The following is an 18,342-nucleotide window of genomic DNA, read 5'->3' on the forward strand; positions in this document are numbered from 1 at the left end:
ACAATGTTTCCTTTCTGTACAGCGGTGCCTTTTCCCCGAGACTCCCGGCACCTCTTCAGCGCAAAGGTGAGCCCCGGGGCAGTTGCTTCTCCGACTTCGAAAAGCATCCGAAAGCTTCTTGGAAAGCGAGGCGGCTGCAGCTGGCACCGGGAGTTGGGGGCTCCCTCCTGGGGACTGTCAGAGCCGCGGGAGAACCCCACGGTCCTGGAGTTGGAACTCCCTCGCTTGTTCTTCCCGGCCGATAGGGTGCGGCCAGGAGCCCGCACAGTCTTGCAGGTGTTGTAGTAATCCTCTGGCACAGCCACCATGCGTTGAGACTTGATGAGCATTGCCAGGTTGCTGGGGTAACTCTTCTGAGATTGGAGACCTGGAGGAGGGGTGGCCCGATTAGAGTAGCTGTTAGTCAACGGCCGGGCAGCTCACAGGTGAAAGAGGAAGGAAGAGGCCGACCCAGCTGTAGAAAGTTGGGGTTCAGTGATGTGGAAACCAGCCACATAGAAGTCCAGTCTTCCCTTGGTAAGCCTGCAGGACTCCCCAGTCCACTCCATTTGGGGAATCCCCCACACCACGTATACACACATATCAAGGCTTTGACCAGTTTTGTTTTGTGTTTTTAAATCTATTTTAGTGGCAGAAAGGCGAGTGGGAGGGAAGGCTTCTTCAGCAGGTACATGAGAAAATTACCATCAATAATTAATTGCCTTGCAGGGAGAATCAACAGAAGATATCTAGGCAATTGGGGATTTAATATTGAATCGTTGAACTGCATGTTGAATATTGAATAATTCAATATTGAATTATTGTACTGGATCCCTATTTCTGAAGATTTGATTAGTGTGGGAGTAATAAGGTGCTAGTCCCGCTTATTTTAGGTGTCCCAAGGGGAAATTACTGTTTTTGTTGTCTCTGAAGAAGTTGCTAGTAGTTTGTCCGATTTTTAGAAGTTGTACTGACTCCACTATAAATTTTTATTTTAGACTGGTCCTTTTGATTCATATTTGTATGAATTCTGTGTGTTTCTTAAACATCTTTTTGAGGCTGGGCACGGTGGCTTACGCCTGTAATCCCAGCACTTTGGGAGGCCGAGGTGGGCGATCACTTGAGGTCAGGAGTACTTCAAGACCAGTCTGGCCAAGGTGGTGAAACCTAGTCTCTACTAAAAGTACAAAAATTAGCTGGACGTGGTGGCACACACCTGTAATCCCAGCTACTCGGGAGGCTGAGGCAGAAGAATTGCTTGAACCCGGGAGGTGGAGACTGTAGTGAGCCGAGATCGCACCACTGCACTCCAGCCTGAGCCACGGAGGAAGACTCCGTCTCAAAAAAAAAAAAAAAAAAAAAAATCTTTTTGAATAAGCTGCTTCAGAAAAACCTAGGAATTATTATAATGAAATCTACATATTGATATATCCACTTATATATTTACCAAAAAATCCTGCTTTTTTCTTTTATCACATTAAAAGAAAACCAAAGCCAAATTTTAAATGCTTGAATTAAAAATTAGAAATATATGTATCATGTTGAGCATGAAACCAATTGATTATGTTTAGGTGTGTTTATTAATTTGAAAAATCAAGAAGGAAAACATTTTAGTATACTACAATTTTTTTTTTCATTTTAAGACCTAAGGAGCCAGCAAGTGGAAATATATAAATTACATCAAGTGCCAAAAGTTCTTAGAATGGATTCATATAACCCTCAATTGTATAAAGTTGAAAATATGCTACCATAAAAATCTTCAATCAGATTTAATAATGGCTTTTATAGCTCATGTTTTCATTTCCTTGTTAACTATTTCTTGAATTCTTTGTTGCATTAAGTACATATTTTCTAGTATTCAGTTAGATTAAAATGTTTGATGAAATTTCAGGAAACTGTACTTTCTTTTGAAAATGCATACCTTCCCAGGTGACAGGGTCAAATGTTGCATGAACCTAGGCTGATGCATTTATGTTCCTAAACCCCACATTTGACTTCAGATATTTTTACTATAATGCTTACATATACTATACATTTACAAATACTGTATATTTATATATACTATATTTGTGGTTCATGTTATGAATAATGTCAGGTATATTTTATATATAAATGAAGAGATTTGTATATTTACATATATAATAATTCATATTTATATGTGTCTGAAGAGGTTTGTTAGAGTGAACAGCCTTTTAAAAATAGAGTCCAAAGAGCCTTCTTTGGGTATAACAATTATAGGTAGATAGTACTTTTTTTTTTTTTTTTTTTTTGAGACGGAGTCTCACTCTGTCTCCCAGGCTGGGGTGCAGTGGCGCCATCTCTGTTCACTGCAAGCTCCACGTCCCAGGTTCACGCCATTCTCCTGCCTCAGCCTCCCGAGTAGCTGGGACTACAGGCGCCCACCATCACGCCCGGCTAATTTTTTTGTATTTTTAGTAGAGACGGGGTTTCACCGTGTTAGCCAGAATGGTCTCGATCTCCTGACCTCGTGATCCGCCCACCTGGGCCTCCCAAAGTGCTGGGATTACAGGCGTGAGCCACTGCGCCCGGCCGGTAGATAGTACTTTTAACATTATTAGCATTTTCTCCAACAGTATCATAGATGCTGTAGAACTAAATGGCAGTTTATTTAATGGTTAAAAGAACTATAGTGCACTTCAGAATATGTAGGGAATATGTGTTCACAGCTAACATTTATTGTGTCTGAGAAAGTGAAGATTAAGTCAAAGGAGGCCAGGTGCGGTGGCTCATGCCCGTAATCCCAGCACTTTGGGAGGCCAAGGCGGGCGGATCACAAGGTCAGGAGATCGAGACCATCCTGGCTAACACGGTGAAACCCCTGTCCCTACTAAAAAATACAAAAAAATTAGCCGGGCGTGGTGGTGGGCGCCTGTAGTCCCAGCTACTCAGTAGGCTGAGGCAGGAGAATGGCGTGAACCCGGGAGGCGGAGCTTGCAGTGAGCAGAGATCGCGCCACTGCACTCCAGCCTGGGTGACAGAGCGAGACTCCGTCTCAAAAAAAAAAAAAAAAAAAAAAAAAAGTCAAAGGAAAATCATCCGTAACATTGATACCAAGATGTCTCAAAGTCAATGTAGATGGCAAAATGAGTTTTTCCATAGGATGTTAATAATCCATGAAAAATACTCTTATGAATGTTAATACAGCTCACAAATATGAAACAATAGGATTACAAGCTCCTTAAAGCTTTTCTCCAAGACTAAGATTATATATCTGGAATTTGTGTTTTATGGTTCCACTTTTCCACTTTCAAATTCTTTATCCATAGGTATGTTCTATTTATTTTTCATTTATCATTTTGTGTGTGTATGTGTAGTTAAATCCAATGGATCGAGGAAGGAGATGAATGATAGTTATAGATTTTATATATTACTGAATACTTATGCTAAGCATTTTTCATTCCTTATTTAATTGAAAAAATTCTGTTAGCTCTTAATCTTTCATAGCTGCTACACATTATTTCTCTTGTAGACTTCGGTTCTTAATATTTGTTTAACTATGCTGTTATTGGACTAGTTTGGGAAATTTTTTTTCCAGTAGAAGATACCAGTGCTTCTATCTAATTTAGATCTGTATATTCAGTAGTGACTAGATGGTTTTCTTGATATTTATTTGTTGAGTTGTACTAAAAAGGAATGAATGAGTTTTATTTTTTTTGAGATGGAGTCTTGCTGTGTTGCCCAGGCTGGAGTGCAGTGGCACAATCTCGGCTCACTGCAACCTCCGCCTCCCTGGTTCAGGCGATTCTCCTGCTCCAGCCTCCTGAGTAGCTGGAATTACAGGCACGCGCCTCCACGCCTGGCTAATTTTTGTATTTTCAGTACAGACGGGGTTTCACAATGTTGGTCAGACTGGCCTCGAACTCCTGACCTCATGATCCACCCGCCTGTGCCTCCCAAAGTGCTGGGATTACAAGCATGAACCACTGTGCCCGGCCATGAGTTTTCTTTTTAAAGTATAATAGATCAAAGTGCAGGAACTGCTAAGAAGACACAGTAAAATGGAGAGGAACATAGGCAAAACCAGGTGGTTTTCCTCATTGAATTTTGTAAACATAGCGTGGTTTGTTTATTGATCATTCATGTGGCATGTTTCTCATTTTATATCTTTTAATGTGCATAACTACTAATAGGTAATATTTATTGAGTACTTACGATAGGCCAGTTTTGGTGCTTAAAATAGGTTATCTTGTTTAAACTTCATGCCAGTGCTATAGTAAATGCTTACGGTGCCCATTTTATGTATGAGAACACTGAGGCTTAGAGAGGTTAAGAACTTGAAAATGGTGGCTTGAGCCAGGTGGTGTGGTGATGTGCACCTGTATTCCCAACTACTTGGAGCTGAGGTGGGAGAATCGCTTGAGCCCAGGAGTTCCAGGCTAGCCTGGGCAACATGGCGAGAATGTCTCAAAAGAAAAGAAAGAAAATTGTAGCTTTGTATTCAGGCAATGTGACATACATTCTTACCTACTAAAGTGTATAATAACTTGCTCCAGACTGTTAAAAATATTTGCAGATGCTAATATTTAATGGTCTGATTTTTCTTCTGCAGATTATTTAATGTAATGGCAACCCCACGGGGGAGGACAAAGAAAAAAGCATCTTTTGATCATTCTCCGGATAGCCTTCCTTTGAGGAGCTCCGGTAGGCAGGTAGTGTTCATTTATTCATTCAACAAGCCTTTTTTGAGCACGCAGAATTACTGATTGGGACTGGAGAATTAGAGTTGAAAAGATTACTCCAGCCCTCAAGTTGCTTGTATTCTAGGGGAGAAATTCTCAGTACGGTCATAACACAGTGTGATAACATGATAGAATATAGAAAATAGAAGCATTATCTGGCAGAGGGAACTGTAAGTATAAAGGCGTAGAGTGTGAATCAGCATAGGATGTTCAGAGAATCATGGCTGTGTGGTTGCTTCCAGAGTGTGAGGCTGGGGCCAGGTCATGCCTGGCTTGGATGTCATTCATAGGAATTCGGACTTCAGCTTGTAATTGGTTGAGTGCTATTGGAGGGTTATGTATAGGGCTTTTTGAGTAGGGCTTTTATTCTTTTAAAAGAAAAAATTGAACAATGTAATTCTTTCTCTATAATTTTTCTAGCTTTTTATTTAAAATACTGAGAGGGGGCCGGGCACGGTGGCTCACACCTGTAATCCCAGCACTTTGGGAGTCCGAGGCCGGTGGATCACGAGGTCAGGAGATCGAGACCATTCTGGCTAACACGGTGAAACCCCGTCTCTACTAAATATGCAAAAAATTAGCCGGGTGTGGTGGCAGGCGCCTGTAGTCTCAGTACTCGGGAGGCTGAGGCAGGAGAATGGCGTGAACCTGGGAGGTGGAGCTTGCGGTGAACAGAGATGGCGCCACTGCACTCCAGCCTGGGCGACAGAGTGAGACTCCGTCTCAAAAAAAAGAAAAAATACTGAGATGGTATAACTGCTCTAAATAAAGAAAGAAAAAAAAAATCTCAATTTGGGGAATGACTTTTTTTTTTTTTTTTTTTGACTCATGTCACTTTTTTTTTTTTTTTCCAGACAATCTCCTCCGTCCCCCAGGCTGGAGTACAGTGACACAATCGTGTTTGCCACAATGCGTGGTTGATTTTTTTTTATTTTTAATAGAGACAAGGTCTTGGTGTGTTGCGCAGGCTGGTCTTGGACTCCTGAGCTTAAGTGATCCTTCCACCTCAGCCACCCAAAGTGCTGGGGATTACAGGCATGAGCCACCACACCCAGCTGATGTCACTTTTTTCTAAGAAAGACTTACATGAATTTAGTTCTTTGCTTAGACATCTGTTGTTAAAATGTTATTTCTATATCTCTAGCAAGTTAGTAAATTACTTGCACCATGCAGTCACCAGGAAATTGCTGTATTGTCATCCCTGACCTACTGCCACGATGTTTTTGACCTTCATGTTTAGATCAGATGTGATTTCAGTAGTGAACCTTCATCCTTAGTCATTTTGCCATCATCAGTGAAATTTTAACATCAGCTGTGACTCCCTTAGGCAAAGAAGAAAGCAACAGAGACAACAGATGAGGATGAAGATGGTGGGTCAGAGAAGAAGTACAGGAAATGTGAAAAGGCAGGCTGTACGGCAACGTGTCCTGTGTGCTTTGCAAGTGCTTCTGAAAGGTCTGTTTAGATGTGTGTCTTGGCCTCCCATTTCTGCTTGTGAGAAGTTCTTTGTGGAAACATCATCCTTGAAGATAGTTTTCCTAAAGATAGATGCAGATACTGTAAGTCATCTGATCTAATAATAGAGACACTGCCCAGACATTCTGTACACACCACACCCTCCTCAAGGCCCTCAGTACTTATCCCTAGCCTACTGGGAGAGGCCACACCCATGTCAACTTTGCAACACAGTGTCCTCAAATCCAACCAACCATATCTGCCTCTCCAAGGGTTGAGGGTGGAATGGTGTACGTCGTGGTGAGACAGTAGAGAGAACTCGTGAGCTCTCTGTAGACACCAGCATCTGTTTACTTTTCGTTGTGTTTTTCTCTCTCATATAACATGCCGCCTCTTCCCATACGCACATACAGGTCCATAGAAACTATAGCTAAGTACAGCCTTGCCATTTTTATTGTGGGGTGACACAAGTATGACCTTTTTTTTTTTACTTTTTTACTTCCAGAGGAAAATATTCAATTAAGGGTTAAGGTTTAATAAAATTGAGAAAACAAATCCTATTTGTTTTTAAACACAAAGAGGGCCGGGCACGGTGGCGCACGCCTGTAATCCCAGCACTTTGGGAGACCGAGGTGGGCGGATCACTTGAGGTCAGGAGTTCCAGACCAGCCTGGCCAACATGGTGAAACCCTGTCTCTACTAAAAATACACAACTTAGCTGGGCGCGGTGGCAGAAGCCTGTAATCCCAGCCACTCAGGAGGCCGAGGCATGAGAATCGCTTGAACCCAGGAGGCAGAGGTTGCAGTGAGCCTGAGATCATGCCACTGTACTCCAGCCTGAGTGACAGAGGGAGACTCCATCTCAAATAAATAAAAAAATAATAAACACAAAGACGTGGTGGTGATCGTGTTCATAGTGGCATGATTTTTCATTCTCTTGCTATATTATCAACTGTTTGACAAGTTATCTTTGCCAAATTGCCTGCTTGATGTTCAGATTTCAGCTGACCAGATTCCCTCGCTGTTCAGTACTGGGCCCCATGTTATTCTCTCATGTCCACATATGCAGCCTGCAGCAAGCACAGTGGCATCTGTCCTTTTGTGTCATAAAACCCTATCATTGCCCCAAGGAGTCTTCTTAAGACTGCTAAGCCCCAGGCAGCCAGCTAGGTTAGGTCCCATGGTCTGAGTCCCTGCATCCTTCCTGTGTGTTATTATCTACTAGTAATCCATTCCTGTTTCCCCTGTCATTAGGGGGCTAAGTGGAGATAACACAAAATGGGTTCATAGATGGTGCTTGCAAGACGTTTTTTAAAAAATGGGAGGAGAAATGTTTATTCATTACCAAAGCTATATGTTTTTCACTATTTTCAGATGTGCCAAAAATGGCTACACCTCCCGATGGTATCATCTCTCCTGCGGGGAACATTTCTGTAATGAGTGCTTTGACCATTACTACAGAAGGTATGTTCACTAATTGTGTGAGGTTTCCCTGGAGAAGGAGACCATGGCAGGGGCAGTGCGTGTGGTCAGCTGATTAAAGCTTAGTCTCTAGGCTTAATGAATTATTCAGCTCTTTCAGCTGTGCCTGTGATGACTGTAACTTGGACAAGAACTTTGATGTTGTAGTTTGTGTGTGTGCATGTTTGTGTGTGTGCACACTCAGGGATCAAAAAATATCTGCGATGAAACAGTTTTCTTTTCTTTTTTTTTTTTGTTGAGGCAAGAGTCTTGCCTAGGCTGGAGTGTAGAGACATAATTTCAGCTCACTGCAACCTCCAACTCCTGGGTTCTTTAGTAGAGATAGGGTTTCACCATGTTGTCTAGGCTGGTCTCGAACTCTTGGGCTCAAACGATCCGCCTGCCTTTGCCTCCCAAAGTGCTGGGATTACAGGCGTGAGCCACTGCACCCAGCGAAACAGTTATTTCTTCAGTCTGAAAGTTCTGGAACATCTAGGAGATGTTGATTCTGTTTTATTGTTTTCAATTTCATTCATTTGTGCTCTAATTTTTATTATTTACTTGTGTTCGCTTTAGGTTTAGTTTTTTCTTATTTCTCTAGTTTCATAAATTAGTAGCTTCAATTACTTATTTTTACATCTTTCTTCTTTTCCAATAAATGCGTTTTTAAATGCTATAAATTTCCGTCCAAGTAGATTGTGATATTTCACAAATTTTGACAACTTTTATTTTAATTTAGTTCAAAATATTTTTTAAATTTCCATTGAGTTTTCCTTTTTGATCCATAGGTTATTTAGAAGTAAATTGTTTAATTTCCAAATATTTGGGACACCTCCAGCAATTTTTCTGTTATTGATTTCTAGTTTAGTTCAGTAATGGTCTGAGAATATACTTTGTATGATTTCTGCATTTTAAATTTGTCAAAGTTTGCTTTATGGCCCATAATGCAGTGTATCTTGGTAAATGTCCTGCATGCAGTGGAGAAAAATGTGTATTTTGCCATTGTCAGGTGGGTCTATCAATGTCAACTAGACCAAGTTGATTGATGGTGCGGTTCAGGTCATATATAGATATAGATATAGTTATAGATATAGATATATACACACACACACATACATCTTTCTGATTTACTCCTACCTGATCTTTCAATTACTAAGAAAAGTGTCTTAAAGTCTGCAATTATAATTGTCTCTTAACATTTCCAACTATAATGCAGATATGTCTGTTTTTCCTTTCAGTTCTATACATTTTTACCTCATGTATTTTTTTTCTTGAGATGGAGTCTTGCTCTGTTGCCCAGGCTGGAGTGCAGTCGTGCGATCTCGACTCACTGTAACTTCCACCTGCTGAGTTCAAGCCATTCTTCTGCCTTAGCCTCCCAAGTAGCTGGGATTACAGGCGTGCGCCACCGCACCTGGCTGATTTTTGTACTGTTAGTAGAGACGGGATTTCATCACTTTGGCATGGCTGGCCTTGAATTCCTGACCTTGGGTGATCTGCCTGCCTCAGCCTCCCAAAGTGCTGGGATTATAGCACTTTGGTGGTGGCTCGAGCCACCACGCCTGGCCATCATGTATTTTTAAACTCTGTTGTTAACATTGTGTATCTAACATTGTTGTGCATTCTCTCAAATTGACCCCTTTATGTAATATGCCTTGTCTTCTTATCCCTGATAATATTCATTATTCACATAAATGTGGCTGCCTCAGTTTTTTTAATGTTAGCATGATACACCTTTGTTTCTTTACTTTTTACCTTTCTGAGTCTTTGTATTTAGAGTAGGTTTCTTTTCTTTTCTTTTGAGACAGGGTCTCACTCTGTTGCCCAGACTGGAGTGCAGTGGTGTGATCCTGGTTGACTGCAACCTCTGCCTCCTGGGTTCAAGTGATTCTCGTGCCTCAGCCTCCTGAGTAGCTGGGATTACAGGTGTGCGCCACCATGCCCAGCTAATTTTTGTATTTTTAGTAGAGGCTGGGTTTCCCCATGTTGGCCAGGCTGGTCTCAAACTCCTGGGTTCACGTGATCCTCCCACCTTGTCCTCCCAAAGTGCTGGGATTACAGGTGTGAGCCGCCATGCCCGGCCTAGAGGAGATTTCTCGTTTACACATGTAGTTTTTTTATAATCCCACTGACAATCTTTTAATCTGCATGTTTATGCTATTCGTGTTTTAAGTGATTATTGATATAACTGGATTAAAATATCTTGCTAGCTGTTTTCCATGTGGTGCATTTTATTCGTTTTTCCCCTTCCTCTGCCTTCTGTGTTTTGTGTTTTTTTTTTTTTTGAGACAGAATCTTACTCTGTCCCCCAGGCTGGAGTGCAGTGGCGCAGTCTCGGCTCACTGCAAGCTCTGCCTCCCAAGTTCACGCCATTCTGCCTCAGCCTCCTAAGTAGCTGGGACTACAGGCGCCCGCTACCACGCCTTGTTAATTTTTTGTGTTTTTAGTAGAGACGGGGTTTCACTGTGTTAGCCAGGATTGTCTTGATCTCCTGACCTTGTGATCTGCCCGCCTTGGCCTCCCAAAGTGCTGGGATTACAGGTGTGAGCCACCGTGCCCCGCCACCTTCTCTGATTTTAATTGAGCATTTTTATGATTGTATTGTATTTCATCTACTGATGTAATTTTTAATGGCTGCCCTAGGATTTACTACATACATTAAAAAATATTCTAGGCCAGGCGCAGTGGCTCATGCCTATAATCCCAGCACTTTGGAAGGTTGAGGTGGGCAGATCACTTGAGGTTAGGAGTTCGGAACCAGCCTGGCCAACATGACGAAACCCCGTCTCTACTAAAAATACAAAAGTTAGCCAGGCATGGTGGTGGGTGCCTGTAATCCCAGCTATTTGGGAGGTTGAGGCATAAGAATCCCTTGAACCCAGGAGGTGGAGGTTGCAGTGAGTCAAGATTGTGCCATTGCACTGCAGCCTGGGTGACAGAGTGAGACTCCATCTCAAAAGAAAATTTTAAAAAAAGTAAAAAAATAAAAATATTCTGAACCGGTTCCAGCTACTTGGGAGCCTGAGGCAGAAGGATCGTTTGAGCTTAGGAGTTCGCGGTTGCAGCACACCATGATTCATGATTGCAGCTGTGAACAGTCACTGTACTCCAGCCTAAGCAACATAGCAACACCCTGTATCAAGGGGAAAAAAAAGAAAAAAATTTGATTTCTCTTTCAAATAACACTATGCCTTTCTTAGTTTTAGATACTAAAACTGACAAGAATATACTCCTGACAGCCTGTTTTATGGGTGCCATAATAACTTTCTCTACTTTTATAACAAGGCTAGTTAAGTTTGTTACATAAGATTTACTAACTTGCCTCCTGTTTTGAAGACCTGATTGCTTATAGCAAGATATATTAATTTTTCTTGTTTTTCAGCCATAAGGATGGATATGACAAATATACTACATGGAAAAAAATATGGACTAGCAATGGCAAAACCGAACCTAGTCCCAAAGCTTTCATGGCAGACCAGCAACTCCCCTACTGGGTAAGGAGAATGATGCTCTCCATCTGTGAAGTATTTGTAGAGCCAAATGCAAGAGGAATGGATGAAAATGCTGTTTAGGAAATCTCTTATTATATTTATTGTTCTTTCTATGACTATTAAAGCAAATATTTTTTATTTTTATAGAAAGCTCAGATATTTCAACATAGTATAAAAGGGGAAACTGGGCTGGGTGTGGTGGCTCATACTTGTAATCCTAGCCCTTTGGTAGGCTGAGGTGGGAAGACTGCTTTGTGCCCAGCCTGGGCAAAGTGAGACCCTATCTCATGGTGAGACCCCATCTTTACAAAAAAATTTTTTTTTCAAGTAGCTAGGAGTGGTGGCAGGTGTCTGTAGTCCCATCTACTCATCAGGTATCAGGTTGAGGTGGGGGAATTGCTTGAGCTTAGGAGTTCAAGGCTGTGGTGAGCTGTGATTACACCACTACACTCCAGCCTGGGTGACAGAGTGAGAGGCTGTCTCAAAAAAAGAAAAAAAAAAAATCGTTTTAAAAAAGAAAAAAACTAAAGGCTCACCACCAGCTGGTGATAGTCATTGCTGAGCTTGGTACATAGCTTTTTAATCTTTTTTTTCTTTTCATATTTTTGTCTGTTTAAACACAATTTCATGCTTTATACACATACACTGATTAGGTTTAAAATCAGGCTTCAGATACGATTTTTGTAATGTTTAGCTTTTTAAAAATTAATTTGGGCCAGGGCTGTGGCTCACACCTGTAATCCCAGCACTTTGGGAGGCTGAGGTGGGCAGATCACAAGGTCTAGAGATCAAGACCATCCTGGCCAACATGGGGAAACCCTGTCTCTACTAAAAAAATACAAAAAATTAGCCAGGCGTGGTGGCGCACACCTGTGGTCCCAGCTATTCGGGAGGCTGGGGCAGGAGAATCACTTGAACCCAGGAGGTGGAGGTTGCAGTGAGCTGAGATTGCACCACTGCACTCCAGCCTGGTGACAGAGTGGGACTCTGTCTCAAAAAAAGAAAAAAAAAATTGACCTCATATTCTTTTTTCATTTAGTCATTCTTTGAAAATATATTTTCATTATTGCATATATTGTTGAAATATACCACCATTTAATAAATGATTTGCTATTTTTTTTTTTTTTTTTTCTGAGACAAGGTCTCACTCTGTTGCCCAGGCTGGAGTGCAGTGGCACAATCTTAGCTCTCTACAACCTCCACCTCCCAGGCTCAAGCAGTTCTCTCACCTCAGCCTCCCTAGTAGCTGGGACTCTCTGCACATGCTACCACGCCCAGCTGACTTTTGTATTTTTTGTAGAGATGGGGTTTCACCATGTTGCCCAGGCTGGTCTTGAATTCCTAGGCTCAAGTGATCCACCTGCCTCAGCCTCCCACAGTGCTGGGATTACAGACCTGAGCCACCACGCCCAATTTTTTTTTTTAAGATAGGGTCTTGCTCTGTCACTCAGGCTGGAGTGCAGTTGTGGGATTATGACTCATTGCAGCCTCAGTCTCCCAGGCTCAAGTGGTCCTCCCACCTCAGCCTGCAGAGCAGCTGGGACTACAGAGTGCACCACCACGCCCAGCTAATTTGTTAATTCTTTATAGAGACGGGGCTCTATATCTTGCCCAGGCTGGTCTCAAATACTGGACTCAAGCAATCCTCCCACTTCAGCCTCTCAAAGTGTTAGGATTACAGGTGTGAGCCACTGTACCTGGCCAATTTGCTAATTTAAAAAATATTATAAGTAATGCTGAGCTTTGTGCATGCTTATTTTTTCATTGAAATAAAATTCGTATAACATAAAATTAACCATTTTAAATTGTGCACTTCAGTGGCACTTAGTATATTCACAGTGTTATGCAATTACCACCCCTATCTAATTCCAAAGTATTTTCATCACCCACAAGGGAAGCCCTAATTCTTGCTACCTCCAGTTCCTGGTAACCACTAATCTGCTTTCTGTGTTGATGGATTTCTCTATTTTGGATGTTTCATATGAATGGAATCGTGCAACGTGTAACCTTTTGTATCTGACCTTTTTCACCTAACCTAATGTTTCTGAGGTTCATATCCATTGTAGGATGTGTCAGTACTTCCTTCTTTTTTATGGGTGAATAATACTCCATTGAATGGATATGCCACAGTTTTTTTAAGCATTCATCTATTGATGGACATCTAGATCATTTCAAGCGTTTAGCAATTGTGAATAGTGCTGCAGTGAACATTCTTGTAGAATTATTTGTTTGAATACCTGTTTGCAATTCTTGGGTATGTACCTAGAAATATAATTGCTAGATCATATTTGGTAATTATATGTTTAACTTCTTGAGGGACCTCAAACTCTTTTCCATAGTTGCTGTACCATTTTTCATTCCTGTCTGTAGTGTATGAGGGTTCTGATTTTTCCACGGGTTTGAAGTGTTATCTCGTGGTGGTTTTAATTTGCATTTCCCTAATGACTACTGCAACCTTTCGAATGCTTGTTGTCCATTTGTATATCTTTGGAGAAATATCTGTTAACATCCTTTGCCCATTTTTGTTTTGTTTTGTTGTCTTTGAGATGGAGTCTCGCTCTGTCGCCCAGGCTGGAGTGCAGTGGTGCGATCTTGGCTCACTGCAACCTCTGCCTTCTGGGTTCAAGCCATTCTCCTGCCTCTGCCACCTGAGTAGCTGGGATTATAGGTGTGTGCGACCACCCTGGGCTATTTTTTGTATTTTTAATAGAGATGGAGTTTCATCATGTTGGCCAGGCTGGTCTCAAACTCCTGATGTCAGGTGATCTGACGGCGTCGGCCTCCGAAAGTGCTGGGATTACAGATGTGAGCCACCTCGCCCAGTCTTCCTTTGCCTTTTTTTAAGTTGTCTTTTTGTAGTTGAGGTGTAAAAATTATATATATAAAAAAAAATTTTTTTTTTTTTTTTTTCGAGACGGAGTTTCGCTCTTGTCACCCAGGCTGCAGTGCAATGGTGCCATCTCTGGCTCACTGCAACCTTTGCCTTCTGGGTTCAGGTGATTCTTCTGCCTCAGCCTCCCAAGCAGCTGGGATTACAGGCACCCACCACCACACCCAGCTAATTTTAGTAGAGATGGGGTTTCACCATGTTGGCCAGGCAGGTCTCAAACTCCTGACCTCAGGTGATCTGCCTGCCTCAGCTTCCCAAAGTTCTGGGATTACAGGCGTGAGCCACCGTGCCTGGCCTTCTTATATATTTTGGGTACTAAACCCTTACTAGATCTATGATTCGCAAGTATTTTTTCCTGTAAGTTGTTGTCTTCCTTTGGGCCCATTGATGCCCAAAGGTTTTTAATTTTGAGGAAGTTCAATTTATCCGTTTTTTTCTTGTGTTGCTTTTGGTGTTATCGCTTGTAATTCATTGCCAAATTCGAGGTCATAAAGGTTTGCTTTGTTTTCTAAGAGTTCTGTTGTTTGAGTGCTTACGTTTAGGTATTATTTTATCTATTTTGAATTAATATTTGTATATGTGTAAAGTAGGGTGTCTAACTTCATTCTGTTGCATATGGATATCTGCATGCTTTTAAAAAATAAACTTTAATTTGGAATCATCTTTTTAAAATTATTTATTTATTTTTTTGAGATGGAGTCTTGCTCTGTTGCCCAGGCTGGGGTGCATTGGTACGATCTCAGCTCACTGCAACCTCCACCTCCCAGGTTCAAGCGATTCTCCTGCCTCAGTCTCCTGAGTACCTGGGATTACAGGCATGCACCCCCACGCCCAGCTAATTTTTAAAATATTTTTAGTAGAGATGGGGTTTCACCATGTTGGCCAGGCTGGTCTTGATCTCCTGACCTCAGATGATTCACCCGCCTCGGCCTCCCAAAGTGCAGGCATGAGACACTGCACCAAGCCTGGAATCATTTTAAATTTACAGAGTTGCTAAGATAGTACAGAGAGTTTCCATATATCCTTCACACAGCTTCCTTTAATATTGTCAGCTTACATACCATGATTATTTGTCAAAGTAAGAAATTAACTTTGGTGTAGTACTAGTAACTGTAGACTTTATTTGGATTTCATCAGTTTCTTCACTAATGTTCTTTCACTGTTCTAGGATCCAACGCAGCATACCACATTGCATTTAGTATGCATGCTTTTTGACTAGCTGAAAGTAAATTTCAGTTTATTTTATGCTGATTTTTTTTTTTTGAGACAGGGTCTCAGTCTGTTGCCTGGGCTGGAGTGCACTGGTGTAATCTCAGCTGACTGCAGCCTTGACCTCCCCAGGCTCAAGCCATCCTCTCACCTTAGCCTCCTGAGTAGCTGGGACTACAGGCATGCATCACCGCACCTGTCTGCTTTTGTATTTTTTGTAGAGTTGGGGCATCACTATGTTGCCCAGGCTAGTCTGGAACTCCTGGGCTCAAGCAGTCTGCCTGCCTCAGCCTCCTAAAGTGCTGAGATTACAGGTATGAGCCACCATGGCTGGCCCTGATTGTTTCTTTAGGTTAGAGCTAGAAAAGTTCTTTTTTTTTTTTAGAGACGGAGTCTTGCTCTGTCGCCCAGGCTGGAGTGTAGTGGTGCGATCTCGGCTCACTGCAAGCTCCGCCTCCCGGGTTCACGCTGTTCTCCTGCCTCAGCCTCCTGAGTAGCTGGGACTACAGGCACTCGCCACCACACCTGGCTAACTTTTTGTATTTTTAGTAGAGATGGGGTTTCACCGTGTTAGCCAGGATGGTCTGGATTTCCTGACCTTGTGATCCGCCTGCCTCAGCCTCCCAAAGTGCTGGGATTACAGGCGTGAGCCACTGCGCCTGGCCTAGAAAACCTTTCTGACAACAAGACTCAGATCCCCTTGGCACTTTCCTCACCCTGAGGAAGTATTAAATCAGAAATTATCCTAATGGGGTGAAAGTGAATTATATGGATGATGGTGATGCAAGGAGGAGAAAAAATACTTACGATTGCTAACAGGTTGGAGAAGATGACCAAGTGGTGGAGGATAGAAATGGTAACTGAAGATTAGCTCACTTGTTCATCTTGATTTGATACTTCCCATCTAGGTTCAGTGTACAAAACCTGAGTGTAGAAAATGGAGGCAGCTTACCAAGGAAATCCAGCTTACTCCACAGATAGCCAAGACTTATCGATGTGGTATGAAACCAAATACTGCTATTAAGGTACGTTCTCTTTTTGCTTTTGAGCTAATTGGTATATTAATGTAGTCAGTAAATAGTAATGGTGTATGTTTTTCATGTATTGTGTTGATCATTCTGTCAAGATTGTATTTGCATGCATGTAATAGAACCTCAACTATAATGGCTTAACCAATTAAGGATTTTACTTTTCCGTCATTATAAGCAGTTAAGACATAGGTAAGCAGTTAAGACATAGGCTGTCCAGGGTTGGTTTTGTTGCCCAAGGAAATCTCTTTGTAGTTTCCACTCCAGCCACCTGTAGTCTAACTTCCATCCTCAAGGCCACAAGGTAGTTGCTACACCACCAGTCATATGTCCAAATCCTAAGCAGAAAAGGGGGAAAGGTCAAAGGGCAAGAGGGGAGTATCAGCTGAGCCTGTCCCTCTTTTCCTGGGGGAAACAGGAGCTTTCCTGGAAGTTCCATCAGTAGATTTCTAATTATATCTCATTGGCCCCAACAGGATCATGCAGCTACTCTGGTTTTAATTTTTTTGCTAGTTTTGATTTGTTTCATTTTTTATATAATGATGTTGACACCATAAATGCAGCTTCCCTAACTACAGTGAGGACAGAGGAAGAAAATATTTTACAACTGAGGATGTTGCAACACTAAACAAAACCGGATCCTATTAGTGAGGAAGAAAAGATTATTTGATATGCTTGGCAATTAGGAATCGGCCATCATTGTTATAATGTGCCTTTTTTGAAATTTGGCAATTACTTACTTTTTAAAAACATATTATTATTGCTTTAGTGCGTTAAGGGTGTTAGTCTACACAAATGCCACTGGTACCTGCAGTACATTAAAGAATATCAGGAATCCTTTTAATCTCAGAAGTAAAATACTTTGTTTCTAGAAATTGAGATAAAATTCACATATTATAAAATTCACCCTTTTAAAGCATACAATTGAGTGGCTGTGGTACAGGTTAAGCACCCTGGTCTGAAAATTTGAAATGCTCCAAAATCTGAAACTTTTTGAGCTCTGAGATGATGCTCAGAGGTTCTGCTCAAAGGAAATGTTCATTGGAGCATTTCAGATTTTCAGATTAGGGATGCCCAACCAGTAAGTATGTTGCAAACATTCCAAAATCCAAAATCCAAAACACTTCTGTTCCCAAGCATTTCAAATAAGAGAAATTCAACCTGGGATTCAAAATATAAACATCATATTTTTATAATGCCTGGGATTTAATAAAAGCCTGGGATTCAAAATATAAACATAATATTCTATTTTATTATATTTATAATAAACTATATAGTTTATTTTCTGTGCCTGGCCTATTCGTTTCTTATGAATAAAAATATATTAGGAGTGGCTGGGTGCAGTGGCTCACGCCTGTAATCCCAGCACTTTGGGAGGATGAGATGGGTGGATCACCCGAGGTCAGGAGTTCGAGACCAGCCTGGCCAACATGTTGAAACCCTGTCTCTAGTAAAAATACAAAAATTAGCCGGATGTGATGGCGTGCACCTGTAATCTCTACTCGGGAGGCTAAGGTAGCAGAATCACTTGAACCCGGGAGGCAGAGGTTGCAGTGAGCTGAGATCATGCCATTGCACTCCAGCTTGTGCAACAAGAGTGAAACTCCATCTCAAAAAAAAAAAAAAAAAAAGAATGTAACCAGTGATTAATATCATAAATTTGTGTTTAATGTTTGCAGAACTACCAGATGTCTTTCCATGGTTGTACCATACTACAACATTTTGTAGTGTTATTCTTTTTGAAAAAATTTAATTATAGCCATTCTAATGGGTATGTACTAGTATCATTATAGTGTTAGTTTGCATTTCCCTAATAACTGGTGATCTTGAGTATATTTTCATATGCTTATTGACCATGCATTCCTCTTTGGAAAATGTCTGATCAAGTTTTTTTGTTAATTGGGTTTTATTGATTTGTAGTTCTTTGTGTAATATGGATATAACCGTGTATTTCGAATGTTTTCTCCCCCAGTTAGTGTTAAGCCTTTTCATTTTCTGAATAGGTCTTTTATGAGGAGTTTTCCATTTTGAAGTGTAGTTTATTCACTTTTTCATTTATGCTTAGAACTTTTTGTGTCTTTTCTAAGAAATCATTGGTTACCTTTCACCTTGTAAACATACTCTGTGTT

At 41.3% G+C, this 18,342-nt stretch overlaps 1 protein-coding gene across 5 annotated transcripts in view; it reads left to right on the forward strand.

The window, feature by feature from the left end:
* Positions 1-18,342, forward strand: part of KDM1B (lysine demethylase 1B) — a 67,389-nt gene that overhangs the window by 444 nt on the left and 48,603 nt on the right. For 3 of the 5 annotated variants that reach the window (XM_032141719.2, XM_032141722.2, XM_058432124.1), the window contains exons 2-7: positions 23-66; positions 4,550-4,649; positions 6,007-6,134; positions 7,509-7,598; positions 10,978-11,089; positions 16,094-16,210. In XM_032141719.2, coding sequence (XP_031997610.1) covers positions 4,563-4,649; positions 6,007-6,134; positions 7,509-7,598; positions 10,978-11,089; positions 16,094-16,210 — 534 coding nt within the window. In that variant the 5' untranslated portion in view covers positions 23-66; positions 4,550-4,562. Of the gene's footprint in view, positions 1-22; positions 67-195; positions 517-690; positions 851-4,549; positions 4,650-6,006; positions 6,135-7,508; positions 7,599-10,977; positions 11,090-16,093; positions 16,211-18,342 lie in introns of those variants that run through there. The other 2 variants (XM_032141721.2, XM_058432123.1) reach the window with 2 other exon arrangements.

The sequence above is a fragment of the Hylobates moloch genome, unplaced genomic scaffold, assembly GCF_009828535.3.
Source record: "Hylobates moloch isolate HMO894 unplaced genomic scaffold, HMol_V3 SCAFFOLD_20, whole genome shotgun sequence".
Classification (NCBI taxonomy): domain Eukaryota; kingdom Metazoa; phylum Chordata; class Mammalia; order Primates; family Hylobatidae; genus Hylobates; species Hylobates moloch.